The sequence below is a fragment of the Tachysurus fulvidraco genome, chromosome 2 (genome assembly GCF_022655615.1).
Source record: "Tachysurus fulvidraco isolate hzauxx_2018 chromosome 2, HZAU_PFXX_2.0, whole genome shotgun sequence".
NCBI lineage: Eukaryota > Metazoa > Chordata > Actinopteri > Siluriformes > Bagridae > Tachysurus > Tachysurus fulvidraco.
Genome location: NC_062519.1, coordinates 34,489,903 through 34,510,352, shown reverse-complemented (window position 1 = coordinate 34,510,352; position 20,450 = coordinate 34,489,903). Strand labels below are relative to the sequence as shown.

The following is a 20,450-nucleotide window of genomic DNA, read 5'->3' as shown; positions in this document are numbered from 1 at the left end:
GAACACAGAGACATTTTGAGAGAAGAAAGAAACTTTAAAGAAATAGCCCAGTAGATTTCAACCTAATCTGTATCCACTAAGTTCGTATAATCGTTGCGCTCTGTTATGGTTAGCAGGGGGTCCATCATACTGTATTTAACAATGCTGGAAATCATCAAAGTTTTTATTAAGTTTTAGATGCATGTTGTTATTAGCCTGATTGTCTGCTGACTTGAATTGAATGGGTTGCATCCAAATTTCCAAAACTCACTCAGAACAATCTATAATTAAATTCAAGTTGAATCATTTTGTCATGGGAGATTATTTTAGGTTATTAGCCCAAGTGCCTTTATGGTAGGAGCAGCTAGATGTTATCAATTATTTTGAAGCAAACATAAAAAAAAGATAGTGGCCACATTATCAATAGAATTGTCAAGTCAAATTTCTCAGGAGTTATTCAGGGATTTTAAATTGAGCTAGGTCATTTCTTCAAAAACTGGCATTTCCTTTCAACATTTCAAAATTAAATAATTAATTTCTGTTAAAAAAAATAACATGAAAGTGATTAGGGAGAATGTACAATACCCATAGTACATGGTAGTTTTTCATCTGTACTCGATGGAAAGACAAGAGTACAAAAATGTAGTGTACAATATAGATCATAAATAATCATGGTCTGGGATTCAGTTATAGCTTGTACGTTGAATTTATTAGTTACATGAAAGAAAACCTTTATTTCTCAGTCTCTGTCTTCTCTATGCGTATCCTCTGTAGCCATGCTTATGTTTAAATATGTTTAGACCTTCATATATGACTGAAACTCGGTTGATGACATAATTTTCATGAGTAGGCCAATTTTTTCACTTCAGACCTTTGTAAAAAAGAATACATACATACATACATACATACATACATTCATATATATTGTGCGAAAGGTTAATGAATTAAAAAAAAGCTATTATTTTAATACAGTAAAATACAGTAAAATATAGTAAAACATATATACACGTATATATATATATATATATATATATATATATATATATATATATATATATATATATATATATATATATATATAATTTTTATATATATACTACATAAACAAAATTCAAAACAAAATGTCCAAAAGCCTCCAAAAATGTGTTTCACATAAACATTTAACAGAATTTAACAATGGCCCTAAGACTTTCATTAAAATCGGGTTCTGATTAAAGAAGTGTTTTCTTAGTATGGGACACAAAAATCTTGTCTTTGTTAATCAAACACATTATAGATATGATACAGAAGGTTTCCAGTCTTATCTCTGAACATTTCTTTTTAGCCATCTTGAAATGACTCAATAGTCATTATGTCAATGTGAATGGTGGAAAGAATTGGTGTGCGCTTTAAAATTGTTCTATATGTGAATCAATACATAATTAACCAATCTGGATGTCTTTGTATGCATCTGATAAAGTCCAATACCAAAGACACCTTCTTTTATTAATAGTGTAGCTTTTTTTTATAAATCTGAAAAAACATGTTTTTGCTTTAGCATCGTCTATCTTGAGGGTGTCATCTGTGACTGTCAGTCGTATTTAAGTAGGCGTGTCCTCTGTGCCTTTCAAATCCCAGTGAAGGAGGTGTGTGTTGTATTACATTAAAATCAGCTCTAAAATATCACAGGGAATTGGTAACAGTTTCATTACACTGGATAATTGATCTTTTATCAAAATATGCAATGTATGTAAAAAAAAAAACTATACAGCTCTAGTACTCATGTATAATATTTTTATTGAATATTTCTCAATATGAATGGTGAAAGATTACAGTGGTCAAATTAACCACACTTGTCCAGCTTAAATGGAAGCGAAGGCTGAAAAACGGTGTGATCAGGGGAACAGTGAGTCCATTAACCTTGTAATTCCCAGTTAATGCTGCAAGAAATGAAAATGCCTCCTCAGCTGCTGCATTGTGCTATCGTTAGAAGCTGGAAAGTGGGCTAACATCATAGTTACACTTGATTGCAAGAATTTACTTTAGAGGCTGCTATTTCTGATGCTGTCCTGTGAGAAATACTGTACAAAAATTGCCAGGCACAGCTCTGCTCAGCAAAACACGTCGTCCTTTAGTAAATTAAAAAGCATACTCAGACCTCACCTGAAGCTTTGCACTACAGAACAGGATTACCTTCAAAATGCATTAAGGATGAAGACACAGGGCAGATAACCTTGAATGGGTGCACATATCTACACATTTGGTGTATGCTCCAGACAGTTCTGACAGACTGAATCTACTCTTTTATTGTTTGTTCCTGATGCATTGAATAAACAGTGGCTAGGTTATGGTGTCTAAACCATTAGAACGGTAAGGTTTCATTTTTTTGAATTCACAACACATACAGTATATGTGCTGTAAAGAAATGTATCAAAGCAGATTATTTTGGATTTATGAGGAAAGAAACACAGCAGTGCTACTAATGTCTGGAAGAAATATATAGTTTACGGAGGCTGATTTTAGATTTGAGAGAACAACTCCTCCTGGATTTCACACATAATGTCCAGTAAAATAAAAATTAGACAACAGTACAGACATTAAAACCTTTTCGAATAAACAAGTGGGATATTGATGATATGATGATGTATTGCTCAATCCTAATGATTTCATTATTGAGCTTTATATATATATATTAGCATTGAGCAATACATCATCATATCATCAATGACATGATTAGGATATAGAGCAAATGATACACTGGGTGTATTTCATTTCCTCCAAGAAATACTGTATACTGTATATAGAGAAATACTGTACCCACTTGCATTTTCCGATATATATGAGATACGACAAGCAGCCATCACTGCATTGAACAGGTGCAAAATATATCAAATTTGACCAAGGCCATGTATTAAGGTAAAAATCAATGATCTACAGCTGTATCCTTTTAAAATTATGCTTATTTGTTTTTGCAAGGTGAATCATAGCAGCGATAATTGCCAAAACAGAAAGCAGCTCAGAACAGATGTGCATCAGTTGTTGACGCTTTCACCCTGTAACTGTATTATTTCCCAATTAACATTTGTGTTTGTTTTCTAAATCCTCCAAATGAACCCACTGTTCAGAAATTATAATTAAAACAATAGACTTTCATCCTGGAATAAAAGATGCCTAACAAATCCAGAATACAATGTGACTGACTTGGTAACGTAACTGCATTCACATTGTTGCCAGGAGATTGCTAGTTCACCAAGATGTTGCATTATGACCAAAAATAATAGCCACACTGTGCCCTTAGCAAACTATTGATCTCCTCCAGGATGGAATTATAGAGGGTATTTCTAATAGAAGGAAAATCAGATTACTCCTCATTACGCAGTGCATTACTAATACAAGATTACTTTAAGCTTACTAGAGACAAAGAGGCTAATACCTGCTGTGTGCCTGGTGGCATGAGAGAGAAAGGTTATTAGTCCAAGTGCCTTCATAGTAGTAGCTGCCAGATGCTATAAATTACTTTAAACCAAATCTGAAAAAAAGGATAGTAGCCACATTATTATTAACAGAACTGTCAAGAAAATACACTTCATATAAGTTTAGGCATTTTATATGAAGCAAGGTCATTCTTTCAGTAGCTTGGTTCCTTGAAATTGCTGCAAATTAATGTGGTCCTTTGGCTACTGACATGGTAGATGTTGTAAAAGTGATTAGGGAGAACCGACAATACCAACAGTACTTGCTAGTTTTGTTGTTGTTGTTGTTTATGTTGTATGGAAAGACAAGAATGCTAAAACAACAGTGTACGAGAAAGATCTTTAGTAATTTATCTTCCAGGGTCTGAGGTATGGGGCACAGTTTGGCTACATGGCTTGAGATAGCTTTTATTAATTAAATCAAAGAAAACCTTCATTTCTTTTTAGTCTTCTCAAAACTGGTATGAATGACCTCTGAAGCCAGGCTTACATTTAGATATGTTTACATCCACATATAGGATGGAAACATGATAAAGTGTTATTGACCCCATAATTTATTCCAAAATGCCATTTCCATCCACTTTTCCACCTCAGACTAGTGTAAAAACATGTTTTGTTATATGTGTTATTATATAAAACTGTGGACCAGTTTTCCAAATTGTGGTTTATGCACTATTAACACTATTAAAAGTGACAATTTGCAATTAACAGCTGTGCTGTTTTCCGGACATAAGGGTCAAGCTTCAAAAAATGGAGATAAGAAATAATTGGAACTGAGGAGTGTGAACATTTCCTTCCTGCAAGTTATTTATTTATTTATTTATGAGATATTTTGTCAGCAGTGCAGGTTAATGTATATTTGCTCACAGTCATAGTTAAGATATTAAGGCAAAAGGAATCATATGTGATAAGATTTTGTGTAAGGATTTGAAATGTTTGCACATGGAGATGATGCAATTGGTAATATTTTACAAAGCTTCATATTTTGTGCTGCCGTTTGACTATTGGAATAAATATGAGTACACAAAACCGTTGGGAAAAAATAAAGGGGATTTTTATTGGTGTTATATGACATTTTCATTTTGTAACTCTTCTAAAACAAACTAAGCTATCATCTATCAGCAGGAAAGGCAGGGCAATGCAGTCTGGGGAGCAGACAAGAACCTTTCTAAATGTATAAGTTATGTTGAAACGTATTAAAAAAATGATGCAGTATCCCAAAAGTATACATGCATAACTCTTTTCATAAAAAATATAACTTTATTTTACAAAACATCCTCTACATGATGCCATGCCATTTGTTTGAAACACACATAACTTGTCTTAACACATCTGGGGTTTTGTATATAATTGCATTTTGAATGTATTACACATTATGTATGTATATGTAACTTTTCATTGTACAGCATGACTGTTTTTTGTCAAAGGCATTTATGCAATTTTTATTTATTTATTTTTTTAAATTAAATGCCTTTCCATTTCATGATTCTAACTTTTATACTTTTGTTATTTCACATGAATGTGACATGCAGATTTTGCACAATTACTTTTAAATACCTGTAAACTCAAAAATATAATTCTTTACCGTTAATTCCTGTTGGATGAAGGTTTCTAATTAGATCGGCATGTGGGTCAAGATTGTTAACAGCTAAAAGCCATATTTTCTAAATAAACCAGAGACTTTCTCTGTAAACCATGTTTGTAGGAGCATTGGGTATGGGCAAAAAAATCTACCCTTGGACTAATCACATTGTACTGTATGTTATATGATAACCCATTACCCAAAAACCTTTGCTACAATACCTAGCTAATGGTAGTGATAAACCAAAAACCTTCGATTGTTATGGTATATTGTGATTATATCTGGTTATTATTGAATAGATTTGAATATGAAAAAGCATATCATACTTGTAATCCTGCTCATGTTTAACTTTGTTAACTGTAACATAATTTATTCGTATCAGTTAGTACATCACTTAGCTTGCATTAGATAGTAATCACATGGGGATTTGTGTCAATATACAGGGTGTGCTTGTCAGATGTCCACATAACATATAAATATGGAAATGAAATGTATGCATTAAAAAAGTCCTACATAAATTATGAGTATATCAGTATAACCTTTAATGTTCAGGTGTATGCACTAAATATCGAGTTTAGTAAAAAGTGCTGACTCGTAAGTCCTGTGTTACCAAATACTATAAAGTGCCCCATATACCGCTAATATTATTCATGTAGCCCCATCTTAATTTTGCACATCTGTTATTGTCATTGCTGCTGTTGTTATACTATTTGCACTTTCTTGAAAGATTAAATTAATATTTGCACTCTATCTCAATTTTGCACATCTATTAATGTTATTGCTGCTTTAAATACTCCTGAAATATTCCTGCCATTATTATAAGTATATATCACTCACTTGCAATACTATATTATACTGCATTTATATAATGTACAGTTTGTGTGTACAGTGTTTATGTACAGTCCTGGCATTCTTGTGGAGGGCAAAGTAAGAATTTCCTTGCTCAGGGAAATCTGCTTTCCTTACTGGGTATATGACAATAAACGCTTTGAATCTTGAATAAACAGAAAGATATTTCCAGATGCAAATGTAAAGATGATGGTAAACCATAATAAATCCATGCATCACATTGCAGTGGTGTGAAAATTTAATCAATTGCCTGAAGTTCAAAGAAAGTTGTGAGTACATCAGTATGAGCTTGGCTAGAGGGAGCAGAAAATGAAACTGTGAACTAAGGGCAAATTCTTTCTCATGAATGACATTGTAGAAACATTAGCAATAGACATTGTGCTTATCTTTACAGTTTGTGTTATGTGAACAACCTCTCAGCGCTCGTCATATTTTATGGACTTGCATCATTATTAAATAAATTTGTGTATTATACCATCCAATATGCTCTGCCCATGCATATTAGAGAAGCCAGAGTAAAAAAAATTGCCTGTACATCCTACTGCCCCAGGCTCCCAAATGTTAAGGTTTCATTCCAAACCCTGGTGGGCTTGAGCCAGGTAATCAGAATGGTGCAGGTAGCTGACTGGCATTGAAAGCTGAAAACAAATTAAATTGCTTATGCTCGGGGTGCCATGAGAATTCGATTGGGAACTGGGAATGTAAAACATAGGGTGTGTTGTGTGTTTTTGGTACTACTGAATTGTTTCTTGTTTTCCTACTTAGGAAATTCTGCGTTACAGTTTAGAGGCAACTAGAATGAGTTTGTGTGTGGAGGTTAAAGCAAGGACCAATGTTGTCCAGACTAGTTTTTTAAGTTGCACAGAATAAGGGATAGGGCCATCAGTCAATACTAAAATTTCATCAGTAACACCAGAAGATTACATAATATTTACAACTATCTATTATGATCTGCACTATTAATCTGTGCCACTATGATTAAAGTATGGATTAATCACACATATTTGTATTATTTTTTTTTTTATTTAACCTTTATTTAACCAGATTAGTCTCACTGACATATAGAATCTCTTTTTCAAGAGAGACCTGGCCAAAATAGCAGAACAAATTAAATCACACAATCACAAAACAGACAAAAAGACAAAAGACAAGTCAAGTGCATTTCAATTTAAATAAAAGTGCCATTAATTAAAACATTTGCAAGTGTGAATGGACTCATGTTCTATAGATTTAACATAATGTTTAAAATCATTTAAGGAAATTGGACACTGTAGCTTTAGTGATTTCTGTAGTTCATTTCAAGTTGATGGTGCAAAAAACATAAAAGCCTTTTTAAACAACTCTGTCCTAGCTTGAGGAACATTTAATGAAATAATTTTCTGGGACCGTAAACCATAAGTACTCTGTACAAAAGAAAGAAATTCGGATTTGTATAGAATTGAAAAAATTATATTGGTAAATTCATCACACCTAGTTTTTATATCATAGGCACAGACTCCCTGTGACCCGAGAAGTTCGGATAAGCGGTAGAAAATGAGTGAGAGTGAGTGAGTTTTTATATCTAAAAACTACTACTGTTATTTTTTAATGATGGGTTTTTAATAATAAAGCCCAGCTGAGTGAGTATACATATGTGTATACATATCCTAAAAATAAAAAGTGATGAAATATGTTAATGAATTCCTGAAAACGTGTAAATGAATTCTTTGTCAAAATCAAGTTTTTCTGTTTTTTTTTGTTTTGTTTGTTTGTTTGTTTGTTTAATTAAAAATCAGTATTGCAGAAAAACAAAAGGGTCCAGATACATGAGGTAAGCAACTGGCCATGTGATCAGCATAAAACATAAACTTGACAAGGTTAAAGAGGTAAATGGTAAGAAGGTCAAAACACTAATCAAAACAGGCAGGATGAAACCTGGGAATCAGTACAAACACAATGCTGTAGCAAGTCTTCACAAACAGTCCTTGTCAGTCTGAGTTATTTAAAAGGAGCAGCCTGGCTGTACATGGGTGTGTGTGTGTGTGTGTGTGTGTGTGTGTGTGTGTGTGTCATTAGTCAAGTCAAGTCAAGTCAAGTCACCTTTATTGTCACATCACAATAGCACATGTGCCATGGTGAGTGAAATTCTTGGGAGAGAGCTCCAGAAATTGCAGAACCATTCACATACAGTAGTTAAGAAACATAAATAGAACAATTTACTAACAGGTTAAAAAAAATGTGCAAAATGCTTAGCACCAGTTGAAATGTGCGAATGCGGAAAATGTGGAAAAGATGCAATGGGCTCATACATAGTCAGTACACACAGTACTACTAGACATATTTACAATGCACTACACATTATATACAGTATGAATTATATATCTATATCTATATATATATATATACATGTATATATATATATATATATATATATATATATATATATATATATATATATATATATATATATATATATATATATATAAAGTATAAATATAGTGACTGAATGGAGATAAAATGTTGAACAGTTGTTTTGTGATGAAGTCATTGGAGTTATATTATGTAATTTGCATTTTACATTCATCATTCATACATTTTTTGAAGTTTGTGGGCAACAGCCATAGTATGAGGTAACGTGGTTTATAGGTGTTAGTCTCAGAGCAGTGCCCATGGATTCCATTTGTTTTGGAATTGCTTAGCTTTGTGGTAAATGTCCCTCTTCTCTTGTTTTCTTGCTTTGTTGAAAGGACTCATTAAAAACTGAGGCATTTGTGGGTGTAGTGTTCTAGGGAAAGAAGCGGTTGTTGGCCCATTATGCACTGAAATGCTGTGAGCTCTGCATATCTTGTATAGTCAGCCCCTAAGGCAAAATATAACCTTTGTAGGTGTGAAGGAACCAGCCTTGGTTTGTTGGCTGGTTTTCTCAACTTTAGCTTGGAGATGATAAGCAAATGTCAAATTTACCTATACTTGTAGTTTCTCCATTAAATGCCATCCATACTTGAGATGTGAGTTCTGACAGAATGTCTTCTAGAAAGAAACCTTGAAAAAATGCAGCTTAATCTGTAGAGGATTTTGAAGACAGAGGAGGCTTTGACCTGTCCAAATGGCATTATCAGATATTTATAGTGATCTGATTTTATAGTAAAGACTCCCCTCCACTCCACACACTCACTGATTTGAAATAGAATGTATGAACTTGAAGGATGACCTTAGAGAAGATATTGGGTGTTTCAAGCTGTCTTGTTGAGGGTACCAGAGGTAATGGGTATCTACATTTTAACTCTAAAGATGTAAGTGAAGTGGGGATCAAGTGTAGCCTTCAGGCACATATTGTTCTATGGGTTTGTTTTTCAGATGTAGTTTAGCAGTATATGATTTAGATTTTTGACTCAGTTTTTAGACATCACAAATCACAGTTTAGTCAGGATAAATCTATAAAAGGTCAAATGTAATGTATCAAATAAAACCGTAGGTCTAACCGTATCTTGCCTTGAATATTTGTCTGAGTCAAGTCCTAAAATAAATTAAATAGAAATGTATAACTATTTCTCTGAGGATAAAGATACATATGTACATGGTAATTTAGCATCAGGTGCCAATGCAGTCTGTGTATGACATTAAGGAGTTATGTGCACATTATGTGTTAACAGTGTTCTGACTTTGACAGTGTTCTGCTGTTCAACCGGCTGTAGGAAAGAAAAACTCTCTGAATCTGATCATGTTAGTCATGATGCTTTAGCATTTTCTGCCTGAAGGATGTAGCTTGAACATGTTATGGTTCAGGTGGCAGGGATCATATGGTCAATAATTTTAGCTCTTCTAATTAATGATTTTAGAAGGAAACTGGAAACCCAAAGGAAAGCCATAGAGGCACAGGGAAGCCTTTTACATTTACAGCATTTGGCAGACGCCTTGTCCAGAGCGATGTACAAAAGAGCTATGAAGTCTCTATCAAAGAATACATTAACACTGTTTCACTAGATTACAGACTCAGGATACCACCAACCTAAACTCTGTTTAACTGTTGTTTTATATATATGGTGTATATATAATTATACACATAAAACAAACAGAAAATAAGTGCTAAGTTTAAGTGTCTCAACTGTTCGACATCCAGGGGAAGTTCCTTCCACCACCTTGGTGCCTAACAGAAATGAGTCTTGCTGTATACTGACCCCTTACCCTGAGAGATGGTGGGACCAGTCCGGGCAGAAACTCTCCACAGACAGTAGCCTGTCACATCACTCCACCGTAGACTAGATCTAATGAAGCAAACATAATCTCTAACATGATAATGTATAACATGTTGGAATCTATAAAAAGAAGATTTTTAAGGTTTCTCTGTATTTTCTCTCTTCATCGCTGTTTTAGCATTGTAATTTTTTATTTTACTCTTATTCATTCTGGACCAATCATTTGTTTTTCACTCTTAGACACATCTTTATATCCTCTGTTCCTCTTCTGTTCCAATTCAGTTCCACCTTTCAGTTCCTCCCTCGTGTTTGCTTTATCTTTCCTAATTCAATTAAACAGGCAATGTTGAATATTTTCGCTTTGACGAGCAAACAGAAGCTTCATTCATCTTGTCCAGGCTTCATTTCACACCAGGGCCCTCAGTAATATTAAAGTCAGGTCCATACTAACAATAAATCACTGTCAGAATCACTCATTCTGTGTCTTTATCTTTCAACAGACCCAGGAGTCACTCAACCCCAATAATCTGGAGTACTGGATGGAGGACATCTACACACCAGGCTATGATTCACTGCTCAAGCGCAAAGAGGCAGAGTTTCGGAGGGCTAAGGTTTGCAAGATTGGTGCTCTGATCGCTGCAGCGGCCTGCACTGTGATATTGGTCATCGTTGTGCCCATTTGCACTATGAAGTCTTGAGGTCTTCTTCTATGTTGCCAATAAACACAAGACATCTTGTTTTGCTGATGTAGGGTTAATTTTGGTGCCTAGATGACGCCTTATTGTGAATTTGATAGAACTTTTAATGGCTGACATCCATTCAGAAAACTTGTATGCTCAGTTTTTTTGGCTTAATCCAGGAACTGGTTTTAAAGACTAACCTACAAATACAATACTTTATTGGGGATTAACATATGATGTTTGTCCTTTTTATTTCTAGTAGAACAATTATTTGTTATCATAGACTTTTATGGAACATAGATAATGTTCTCTTATTTTATAGCTAGTATTTAACATACTAAATTAAGATATTTCAATTCTGAGATCTTTATGTTGTTGCAATAGACACTACAAGGAAGGACGCGTAGTATTTTTTTATTTTACTATGATTCTATGAGAATTATTTTTCAATGAATTTGCAGACAGAATGTGATGCTGTACAGCTAGGTTTATCTTTTTTGACAAATCAGGAATGTTTTATTGGGTTTGTGCAATTTCTTTTTGACAGTGACAATTTAGACATGATAGTTATCTAGATTACTATTCGAGAAGACCATTTCGGAAGAAGTGAATGTATGAATGGCCATTGTATGTATTAATTGTATAAGGATTCTAAAATGATTCCTCTCTGGATGTTTACTTGTTATTTACCTAGTACTCAGAACACATCATCCGAATTTAAAACAGCAATTAACTGGATACTGGAACAATGCAGTATCTTTAAAGAAGCATTCTTCCTCTTTTTGTTTTATAATCTTGATTTACTTGAAACTCTTCTTTACTGTCTTAACAGCTCATTTGCATTATTTCTGAATTTGGACTATATACAAAATCTCAGCTTATAACTATAGGTCCGGCCCAAATGGTATGATTCATATATTCGTGTTTGTATGCTGTCCCCCTTCTAAACAGATGTCCTCTATTACACTTGCAAGGGCACCATTATGTTTTTGCATTGCAGTGCATTGTTATTGGCATTTTGACATCTTTCTAATTTAGCCCTATTCTTCGAAGCTCTCCTTTGAGGCAAGGGTAAAAGTCAGTATCCAAATTAATCCCAATATGAAGACAGCATTGCTAAAAATTTGAAGGATATGTCCTAAGTGCTAAAATGTCTAGAATCCCTTTTAAACAGTGGTCCTGAAAGTCATTAGTTTCAATTTGTCATAAGTCGTACTCTCTGTGGTTATAGGATTCACATAACAAATTGCGTACATCACTCTTTTGTTACTGAGAATTGGCAATGAGCAGCAAGTTCATTAACCATGAACTGATTGTGTAATGAAATCAAGTGTAAAATTATGTGTATGTTACATCTATGGAACATATCTATGCCATCTTAAAGGCTTATCTCTACCAATAATTAGCAGCCTACCTAATTAACTAGCTGCTTAGGATAGATAGACTGCAATAGCACAAAGTGTTGACCTCTTTGTGCTATTGCAGTCTATTTTAACTAGCTACTTAGGATAGATAGACTGCAATAGCACAAAGTGTTGACCTCTTTTTTGTGACTCATCTCTCAAGCCATATTTTTGACCTGTTAGAATGAAATTACAATAATAACTCTTCTTGAAAACTAGCATTTAGAAGGTGTTCTATGTCTGTCTTTGCTGGGATGTAGCAGAGTGCATTCATTACTCTTCATAGAGGCCTTAGGACCACTGAATGCAAACTACATATTACTTTAAAATTCACTAACCGATCCAAATCAAGTTTGGACATTTTAGTTTGAAATGAATAAATGTGTGATTGTCACCACATTGCCATGAAACAACAACAATAACAACAACATACAACTGCTGCTGAGATGAAAAATACTGAATTGTTTTGCTATGCTCATTCATGTCTGCTTTGTAACATATAGAGAGACATGTTTTATATTTCTCTCATAAATGTAACTAGACATATGGGAATTTAACCCTATTTCTTGTGAAATCACTGGCACATGGCCAACCATTTTTGATTTTCTTTCTTTTGATTGTCACTTGAATGTGGCATACACAGACACCTTGGTTAAAGGTTTGGTTCAGCGAAAGGTTAATTTGCACAATTTACCCCTCATCCCAAATGTAGTTGATCGGCATAGACATTTTCCGTTTCTGGTCTGACAAATTTTCAATAAATACATGCTAATTCTTTGTCTGGTAAAATGGTTAATATAATCCAGATGTAAAAATGATACTACAATCCACCTAACATGCAGTTTTTCTTTATAGTACCACCTTTAAAGAAGTTAAAGAGCTGTTCAGGGTGGCTGCATTACATTTCAGCATTCAGTGTAATACACAATTAAAAAAGAAAAATATTAACTATTCCTTGTTAGCTATTTTAGTCTGTAGACACTAACGTTGTTGGCAGATCGACTACATCTGAAGTAAGTTTAAAAAAAAAATCTAATTGATTTTTCGCAAAACTATTCCTTTAATTATTGGCTGTTTGAAAGTGACTTTTAAGTTGATGGATGATACTTTGTCGGGTGACTTTGCCTTCACCACAGGAACTGTGAGCCCTTGTACACTGTAAGACCCTGTACATAAACTTCAGGTTCAAAGTGCATAATGTAAAACAGGTGTAACTGGAATAATATTCTAATAAAACTCTTATTGTTCTGACTGTTCCAGGAATGACCCAGATCCCTTGGATGTGGTTGTGTCATTTAAGTGACTGATTTTTGAGGGGTTTTGATGGTTCTTTTATTCTGTTTTACATCACACTACTTTAAGTCCATCAAAGCATGAACCACAATCAAATGTCTAGGAAGTTGAAAAGTCTAGGAAGTTGAAAAAGGTAGGAAGCCAGTAAGACATGCTATATTTAGCTATATAGCATGTAAATCTTGTCCACAAATAAGACTGAGGTTATTTTTCTGTTCAACCAATAGCTTTTACCAACAATTCCTTAAATGCAAACAAGTTGAATTCCTACAAATGCTGTAAGTTATATACCGTAGGTATATAACTAGGTATACCGTAGGTATATAACTAGTTCTTCCTTAAGCAGGATTGACTCTTGCCTTTAAACTGGTGCAGCTGGCTTGGTTACAGAAAGCAGGCGTAATTAGAACTGGCACTAGCCCATTCATGCCGAGATCAAGAGCAGATCTAATACATAATGTCACCGAAGACAGCTGACACTTCACAGCTGCCGGGAAGGTTGTATAAAGTAAAATCTTTAAAGTCTTTAAACCTTCCTGAAATGGCTGTGACTATCAACCCTAGCCCAGTTTAGCCAGAAGCAAGATTGAACTTAAACATTTGTACTAAACGTAGTTAATGCTAATGTAATGCTGATAGCTAGATGTGAACACAGTAAAGCATTAGAATCAGTAGATTGCTTTTTTTAGCTTAAAATTTACAGTGCAAATACTTTGCTAATCAAATTGCAAATTTTCTAATCAACATGCTTATAAGTACTGTTTGCTGAATCATTTTATATAAAAATATGGCTCTGAGAGTATATCAGTTACCAAGTAATAAACAAGATTGAATTGGTGCTGTACAGATGCTCTACTCAAGCAGATAAACAAACAAACAAATAAATAAATAAACCAACATTTTTACAAGGATGTGCTAATATCCTTTTGACATACATTTGACATACATTTTCCACCACAGGAAAAGCCAGAGAAATTTGTTTTTCATGGTTTCACAGTACCTAGAAATGGAAATTGTATTTGTCACATACATACCCATACATAGTATGACATGTAGTGAAATGCTTTCACAACTGTCTTTCCATCAGAGATTGTTAAAAAATAGTTTAATAGTTAATAGTTCTGACACAGGAAAATAAGGAGCAAATCATTTTAAGTCAGGCAAGCCTTAACAGAAGAAACACATTACAACAGGGTTATAAGAATAAGAATCTTAGAGTATCTTATCTACTTGTTTTATTAGTAAAAGGAATGTCTCATTGTGTTTTGTGTGTGTGTGTGTGTGTGTGTGTGTGTGTGTGTGTGTGTGTGTGTGTGTGTGTGTGTGTGTGTGTGTGTGTGTGTGTGTTCTGGTTGAGGGCCCCTATGAGTTCAATCAGAGAAGTGGCAAGGGGTTATATGATTTTTGCGTAGGCTCCAGTCATTCTGGAACCAGTTGTGTGTGTGTGTAAAACTGGGTTGCTCATCGGTTGATTGAAGATTAGATGCTGAAGTTTAGGGTGCCTGGGACCTGGAATCTAAATGACCTGTACCAGACGCTACACACACACACACACACACACACACACACACACACACACACACACACACACACACACACACACACACACACACATACATACATACATACACTTTTGTGATGTAAAAAAATAAAAGTTACAGTATTTCAATACAAGTGGCAAATTAATACAGCTACACAGCATACCACAATACTTACCAGTTGGCTCAAAGGATCGAAGTTACATCATACCATAAGCTTATTCTTCATTGTTCACAGAAGGGAAATGTAAGTCTCTAAGCCTACAGCATGAGGTAAGGCTAAAAACAACTGTAAAGCACTCACCATCTTCAAAATGATTAGATTTTCACAGTTTTAATATCCTGTGAAGACTATTATTTCTCTAGAATCAATTTTTTGTCTTGGATTTAAGTGGAGTCATCATCATTTGGATAATCTATGGTCAAGTCTTAACCACCTGACAGTGGAAACCAGGTTTTTGGCTGGAAATCATTTGTAGATTTTATGATACCATCACTCTTCATAAGAACCCTTGGAGCAGCAGCTGCAAATCATCAATGACACCCCACCATATTTTACAGTGGGTTTAGAAGCTATATATTGTATCCAGTCCATTTGTTGTAGTTGTAGATGCTGTAAATGCACTGTATTTTGTATGTTGCCCTCTGGATGATGTGTTTCATGCAACATTCCCAAACAATAGTTGTTAAAAGTGGCATCCAACAGGTCATTTTTAAATACAAGAAATATCTTAACTGTGCAAATCACAGCTGTGCTCTTTGGAGCGTTTGCCTTCGTTATTATCATCCCCACTGTGAAAATGTTCAACATTACCAGACAATTATCTTTTCCTATTGTGTTCAAAGCTCTTTGATTTGTTCCCCTCTTGTTGATAGATTTTGCCATCCATGTTTTGTATGTTCTGGCAAAGGCAAAAATAGAATCTTTTTCAGTTTCTAGAAAGATTTTAAATATACAGTATCATGCAAATGTATTTACATGCTATAGAAAGAAATCATGTAAAGCTAAGATGCTTCAAAAGTAATAAAATTAAATGTTAATAAATTAAAACCACCATAGATGGTAATACACTAAACAAAGCCAACAAGTGGTGTGATCATCCTTTTTTTTCTTTATTGCATAATAATAATAATAATAATAATAATAATAATAATAATAATAATAATAATAATAATAAACTTTTATTTTGTATAGCGCCTTTAAAAGTAGCATCTCAAAGCGCTTGACATAAAACGATGAAATTAAAAGCTACACAACATTACAGGCACTAAAACTAACCATACAAAAAATAAAAAGCCAATAAATAACAAAGTAATCACATAAAAGCTACCCTAAAAAAATGTGTCTTTTTTTTCAAAAATTACTGTTTTAATTAATAGTATTTTTAAAAATGTTAATGAAAAAAATCGAATAAATCCGATTCTAAACAAGCTCTCATGAGTTCTTATTTGGGTTATTGAGAAAAAGAAGCAATACTTGATCAAATCAAATAATGCTATATTCTTTTCTTTAAAAATAATAGTCAAATGTAGCTGAGAATTTTCAAAGTAGATAATTATGGGAATATATTGATGATACATAGAAACATAGAAGCTGCAAGAGCATAAACAAATTCAAGATTAAAATGTCTGAAATCAGTAGTTACATGATTGTTTTACTGTATTTATACACTCAGAACACCAACCATCTGAAAATGACCAATTATGTAAGATTATAAGCCCTGCCTACTTCACAATCATGTCATATGTCCGTGAAAAGCTTGTTTCCTGGTAAAAAAAATATGAATGCTATGTGTCATTAGGTCATATATTACATAACTGACATAAAGAATCAGTTTTATTACAGTGAAATTACATTTATTTATTTTTTTGTTTTTTCTTTAGAATCAAAAATCTTAGATGTATTCATTTTATTTTACATGTGCATGTTGATAATTGTTGTAATCTGATTTATGGTATTTCGTATAGAAATACTAACAGTGTGGGGTATTTTCCATACATTCCCCCAAGCTGTTCTGTGAAAGTCTTGGGTTGGAGAGAGCGTTCACGTTGTTTTCATTTTAATCTTTCAAAACAACTTCCAAAGATGATATTTTTGGTTTTATAAAGACTATTTTATTAAAAATATGTAAGTAGATGAATACAAATACTTGTAAAATAAAATTTATTTAAAAAGACTTTATCTATTACTCGTAGTGTTTTTCTATAAAATCACTGCGGTAATTTGAATTAAAAGCAAATAAATAAAGTATCATTAATGTCTTATGGTTTGCTCTTTGTGTATTTATGCAGTAAAAAATCCTGCTGGTTGAATAATGAAAATGTTGAATAATTCACATTTTCTTTCTTCTTGTTTTTTTTTTAAAACTGATGTTATTGAGTGCCATTAAAGTGAACTGACATCACTCAAGAACATCTGAATATGTTCAAATGTTCAAACAAATTCGATTCTCATATCATCATATAACAAACACCCACAAAAATAAAAGCAAGCAAATATTTCAGAGTTACTATATATATATATATACCCCACCCTTAAGAGCTTTTGGGAATTAGTTACTATGAGAACACATCTTGGCTCCTAGAAAAGTGCAGTGTCAAAAAGAGCAGCTGGGGAGCGAAGTCACAAGCAAGTCATCCTTCTGGAGCTGCTCTTTCTGAACTAATGCACCACATGACATGATGAACATTACAATAAAGAGCGTTCTCTGCAGATTTTCATTGCAGTTCTTATGGCACAAAGTTTGTTCGTATTTAACTATTTCACATTACTACAATAAATGGATTATTTCTGTGCAATAAATATTCTGAAGGCATTGTATACAATTAACTGGTCAATGAAATTAAAAAAAGCCAAAAACAAAGACCCACACGATTGATATTTTGAAAGAAATTATGATGATCATTCAGTCTCATCTCTATTGCTGATTTACATGAGTGAGTGTGGTATTACATAAAAATGTGTTTCTTCCATACTTATTTTTATATTTCATTTCCATCATCCTTTGTGACGGCAGCTCATGCTCCACTGCATGCAAGCCACAACCAAACTGCTCCTCAGCCGTTCTGAACCAACAATGCTAAAAAGACAGCCACACTTCTGCACCATTTTAGTCTTGTCAAGGCAGGGGGACCAAAAAAATGGCAAATCCTGATGGACCAATCATGAGCACCCTCTGACTGTTCACCTTCCCGGAGAAGACTCCCGGAGGGAGCCAGGCTCAGCAGTAGGGGTGGTAAGAGTTTGAGTTCCAGGTTCTTGCTAATCTCCTGTGTTCCAGAGTCGGCATCTTGCAGAAGACGATGCTCCCCAATCTGCTGAGCCAAACCATGCTCCAGGTGTCTGCCGAGCTGCCTCCTGCTTCACCCACACTCCTTTTACCACCAGCTTCCAGCACTGCGGTTCCTGCACCCTCACCTTAATGATCATTTCTGCTGCTTTCACGCTTTCCCATTTTTGCTGAGAATATAATAAAAGAGCACTAATTTACTTGATCCTCAACTCCATGCCTTCTCTCTGTGTTCCCTTTGCTATAGCAGGTGTTACACCTTTCATTTCCATTATCTACTATATCTAGTCAAATGAATTTTTTTGGTGGAAACCTTATACTTCAGTCTAACCTCAGACATATCTTTGTTCATGCACCCAACAGTATCTCTGGTGGTCCTAAGATTTAAAATCTTTTAGCTACTAACACAGATTTTTAACTGCTAGACCATAATGACTGCCTGCATTACAGTATATATGTCTTCCCTCGATTGTATTGTACTGTATATATCCCTATTGGCTGCTGACAGGTATATTACATGCTAAAATTTTGACTGATTTCTCATGCATCTGGGATGGCGATGTGCGCACACGCTTGCAGTTTCATGACATTTTAATTAACATTTCAGCAGTATTTCTGGCCTTTAGTATACATGACATTAATTTTTGTTTTATACACTATGACCTTTGGAGCAGTAGGCACCGATTTTGCAAGCAGTTGGCAGACAGATTAGAAGGTGCTACATAAGCAATGCTGAGTATTGTGCATATGTTATCTCTCCCTGCCAGACATATCTTTGCCTTCGCATTGAAGGTTTCTAGAAAAAGTGCTTTCTCTCCAGTCACCATTGTGAGAGCATTCAGAAAGCTTTCATACGTCTGACAGCAGCATTTAATGTACTAGTGTTGTGACATATTTTGTTAAACATGTACAGGTGTGGGGGGCACGGTGTCTTGGTGGTTAGCACGTTTGCCTCACACCTCCGCCTTGTGTGTGTGGAGTTTGCATGTTCTCCCCGTGCCTTGGGGGTTTCCTCCGGGTACACCGGTTTCCTTCACCAGTCCAAAGACATGCATGGTACTGTAGGTTGATTGGCATCTCTGGAAAATTGTCCGTAGTGTGTGTGTGTGAGTGAATGAGTGTGTGTGTGCCCTGCGATGGGTTGGCACTCTGTTCAGGGTGTATCCTGCTTGCTGCCCGATGATGCCTGGGATAGGCACAGGCTCCCCGTGACCAGATAATAGTTCGGATAAGCGGTAGAAAATGAATGAATGAATGAATGTACAGATGTACAGTCATTGAGATCTGAAAAATAACACGTTTTGAAAGCTGATATCTCACTGTTCCATATTATCGCTCATTTAAATATTAGTAACCAATTCCAGTATGCATAACTATACACATATTCTATACTACACAAGACTTAAAGCCAGCTTATCATCACAGTCACTGCTATTTTTATCTCACAAACTTAGATTCTGTTATTATATATCTCTTAAAAGTTCATAGTGTCTTTATGTTGTCTATCAGGTTGCGTGACCAATAACTTAATGCACAACGTCAACTATCCCAGTGAGGGCAAAGAAGCTAGGAAGCACTTACTAACTCTTATATAAGATCAATAACACAAGAGACTTCACCTTGGAGTACAGAACACTGACTGCAGGTGGTGGCTGGAACGAGCTAGCTTTAATCTCCATGTTTCATTACCAAATCAGCCTGAAGTCATAGAAATCTCCCTGTGGATTCATTGACTGCCAACTCATCTCAATAAACTACTTATGGAAAGAAAAACATGTGCCCCAATGACACTGTATCCTATAGCAAGGAACTCCAGTCGAGTCTTAGAAACGAGCCTGGAGAACGATCTGTATTTCTACTGTACGTTACACTGCATACAACCAGTTACCATCAAATGTCTTCTGGTACAGTGGGTATGCTCACATTTATCACCATTTGTCATTATTATTATGATACATCATTAGAAAACTACTGTACATTTCATCTTTCATCACTAACTAACACCAGCTATAAACTTGACTGAATACACTACAGTGTTTTCAACTCAGTCAATGAAGCTGCTGAACCACACAAGCCATTTGGTGAGGCAAATCATTACACATCAAACTTTTCACATGCACATTAATACTAGTGTCATGCACAGTGGTGTTTTAGCTTCCCTAGAGTGGCTTATTGCAGTAAAACTTTTAACCCTGCCCATCCCTTTATT

The 20,450-nt window shown here is 34.6% G+C and overlaps 1 protein-coding gene across 1 annotated transcript in view; it reads left to right on the top strand.

Moving 5' to 3' along the window:
• The window catches only part of minar1 (membrane integral NOTCH2 associated receptor 1), a 29,636-nt gene extending 16,244 nt beyond the window's left edge, over positions 1-13,392 (top strand). Inside the window, exon 4 of the mRNA XM_027161567.2 lies at positions 10,538-13,392. Within this exon, the coding sequence (XP_027017368.2) occupies positions 10,538-10,735 (198 nt within the window). The 3' untranslated portion in view covers positions 10,736-13,392. The remainder of the gene's footprint in view (positions 1-10,537) is intronic.
• Positions 13,393-20,450: the final 7,058 nt, after the last annotated feature.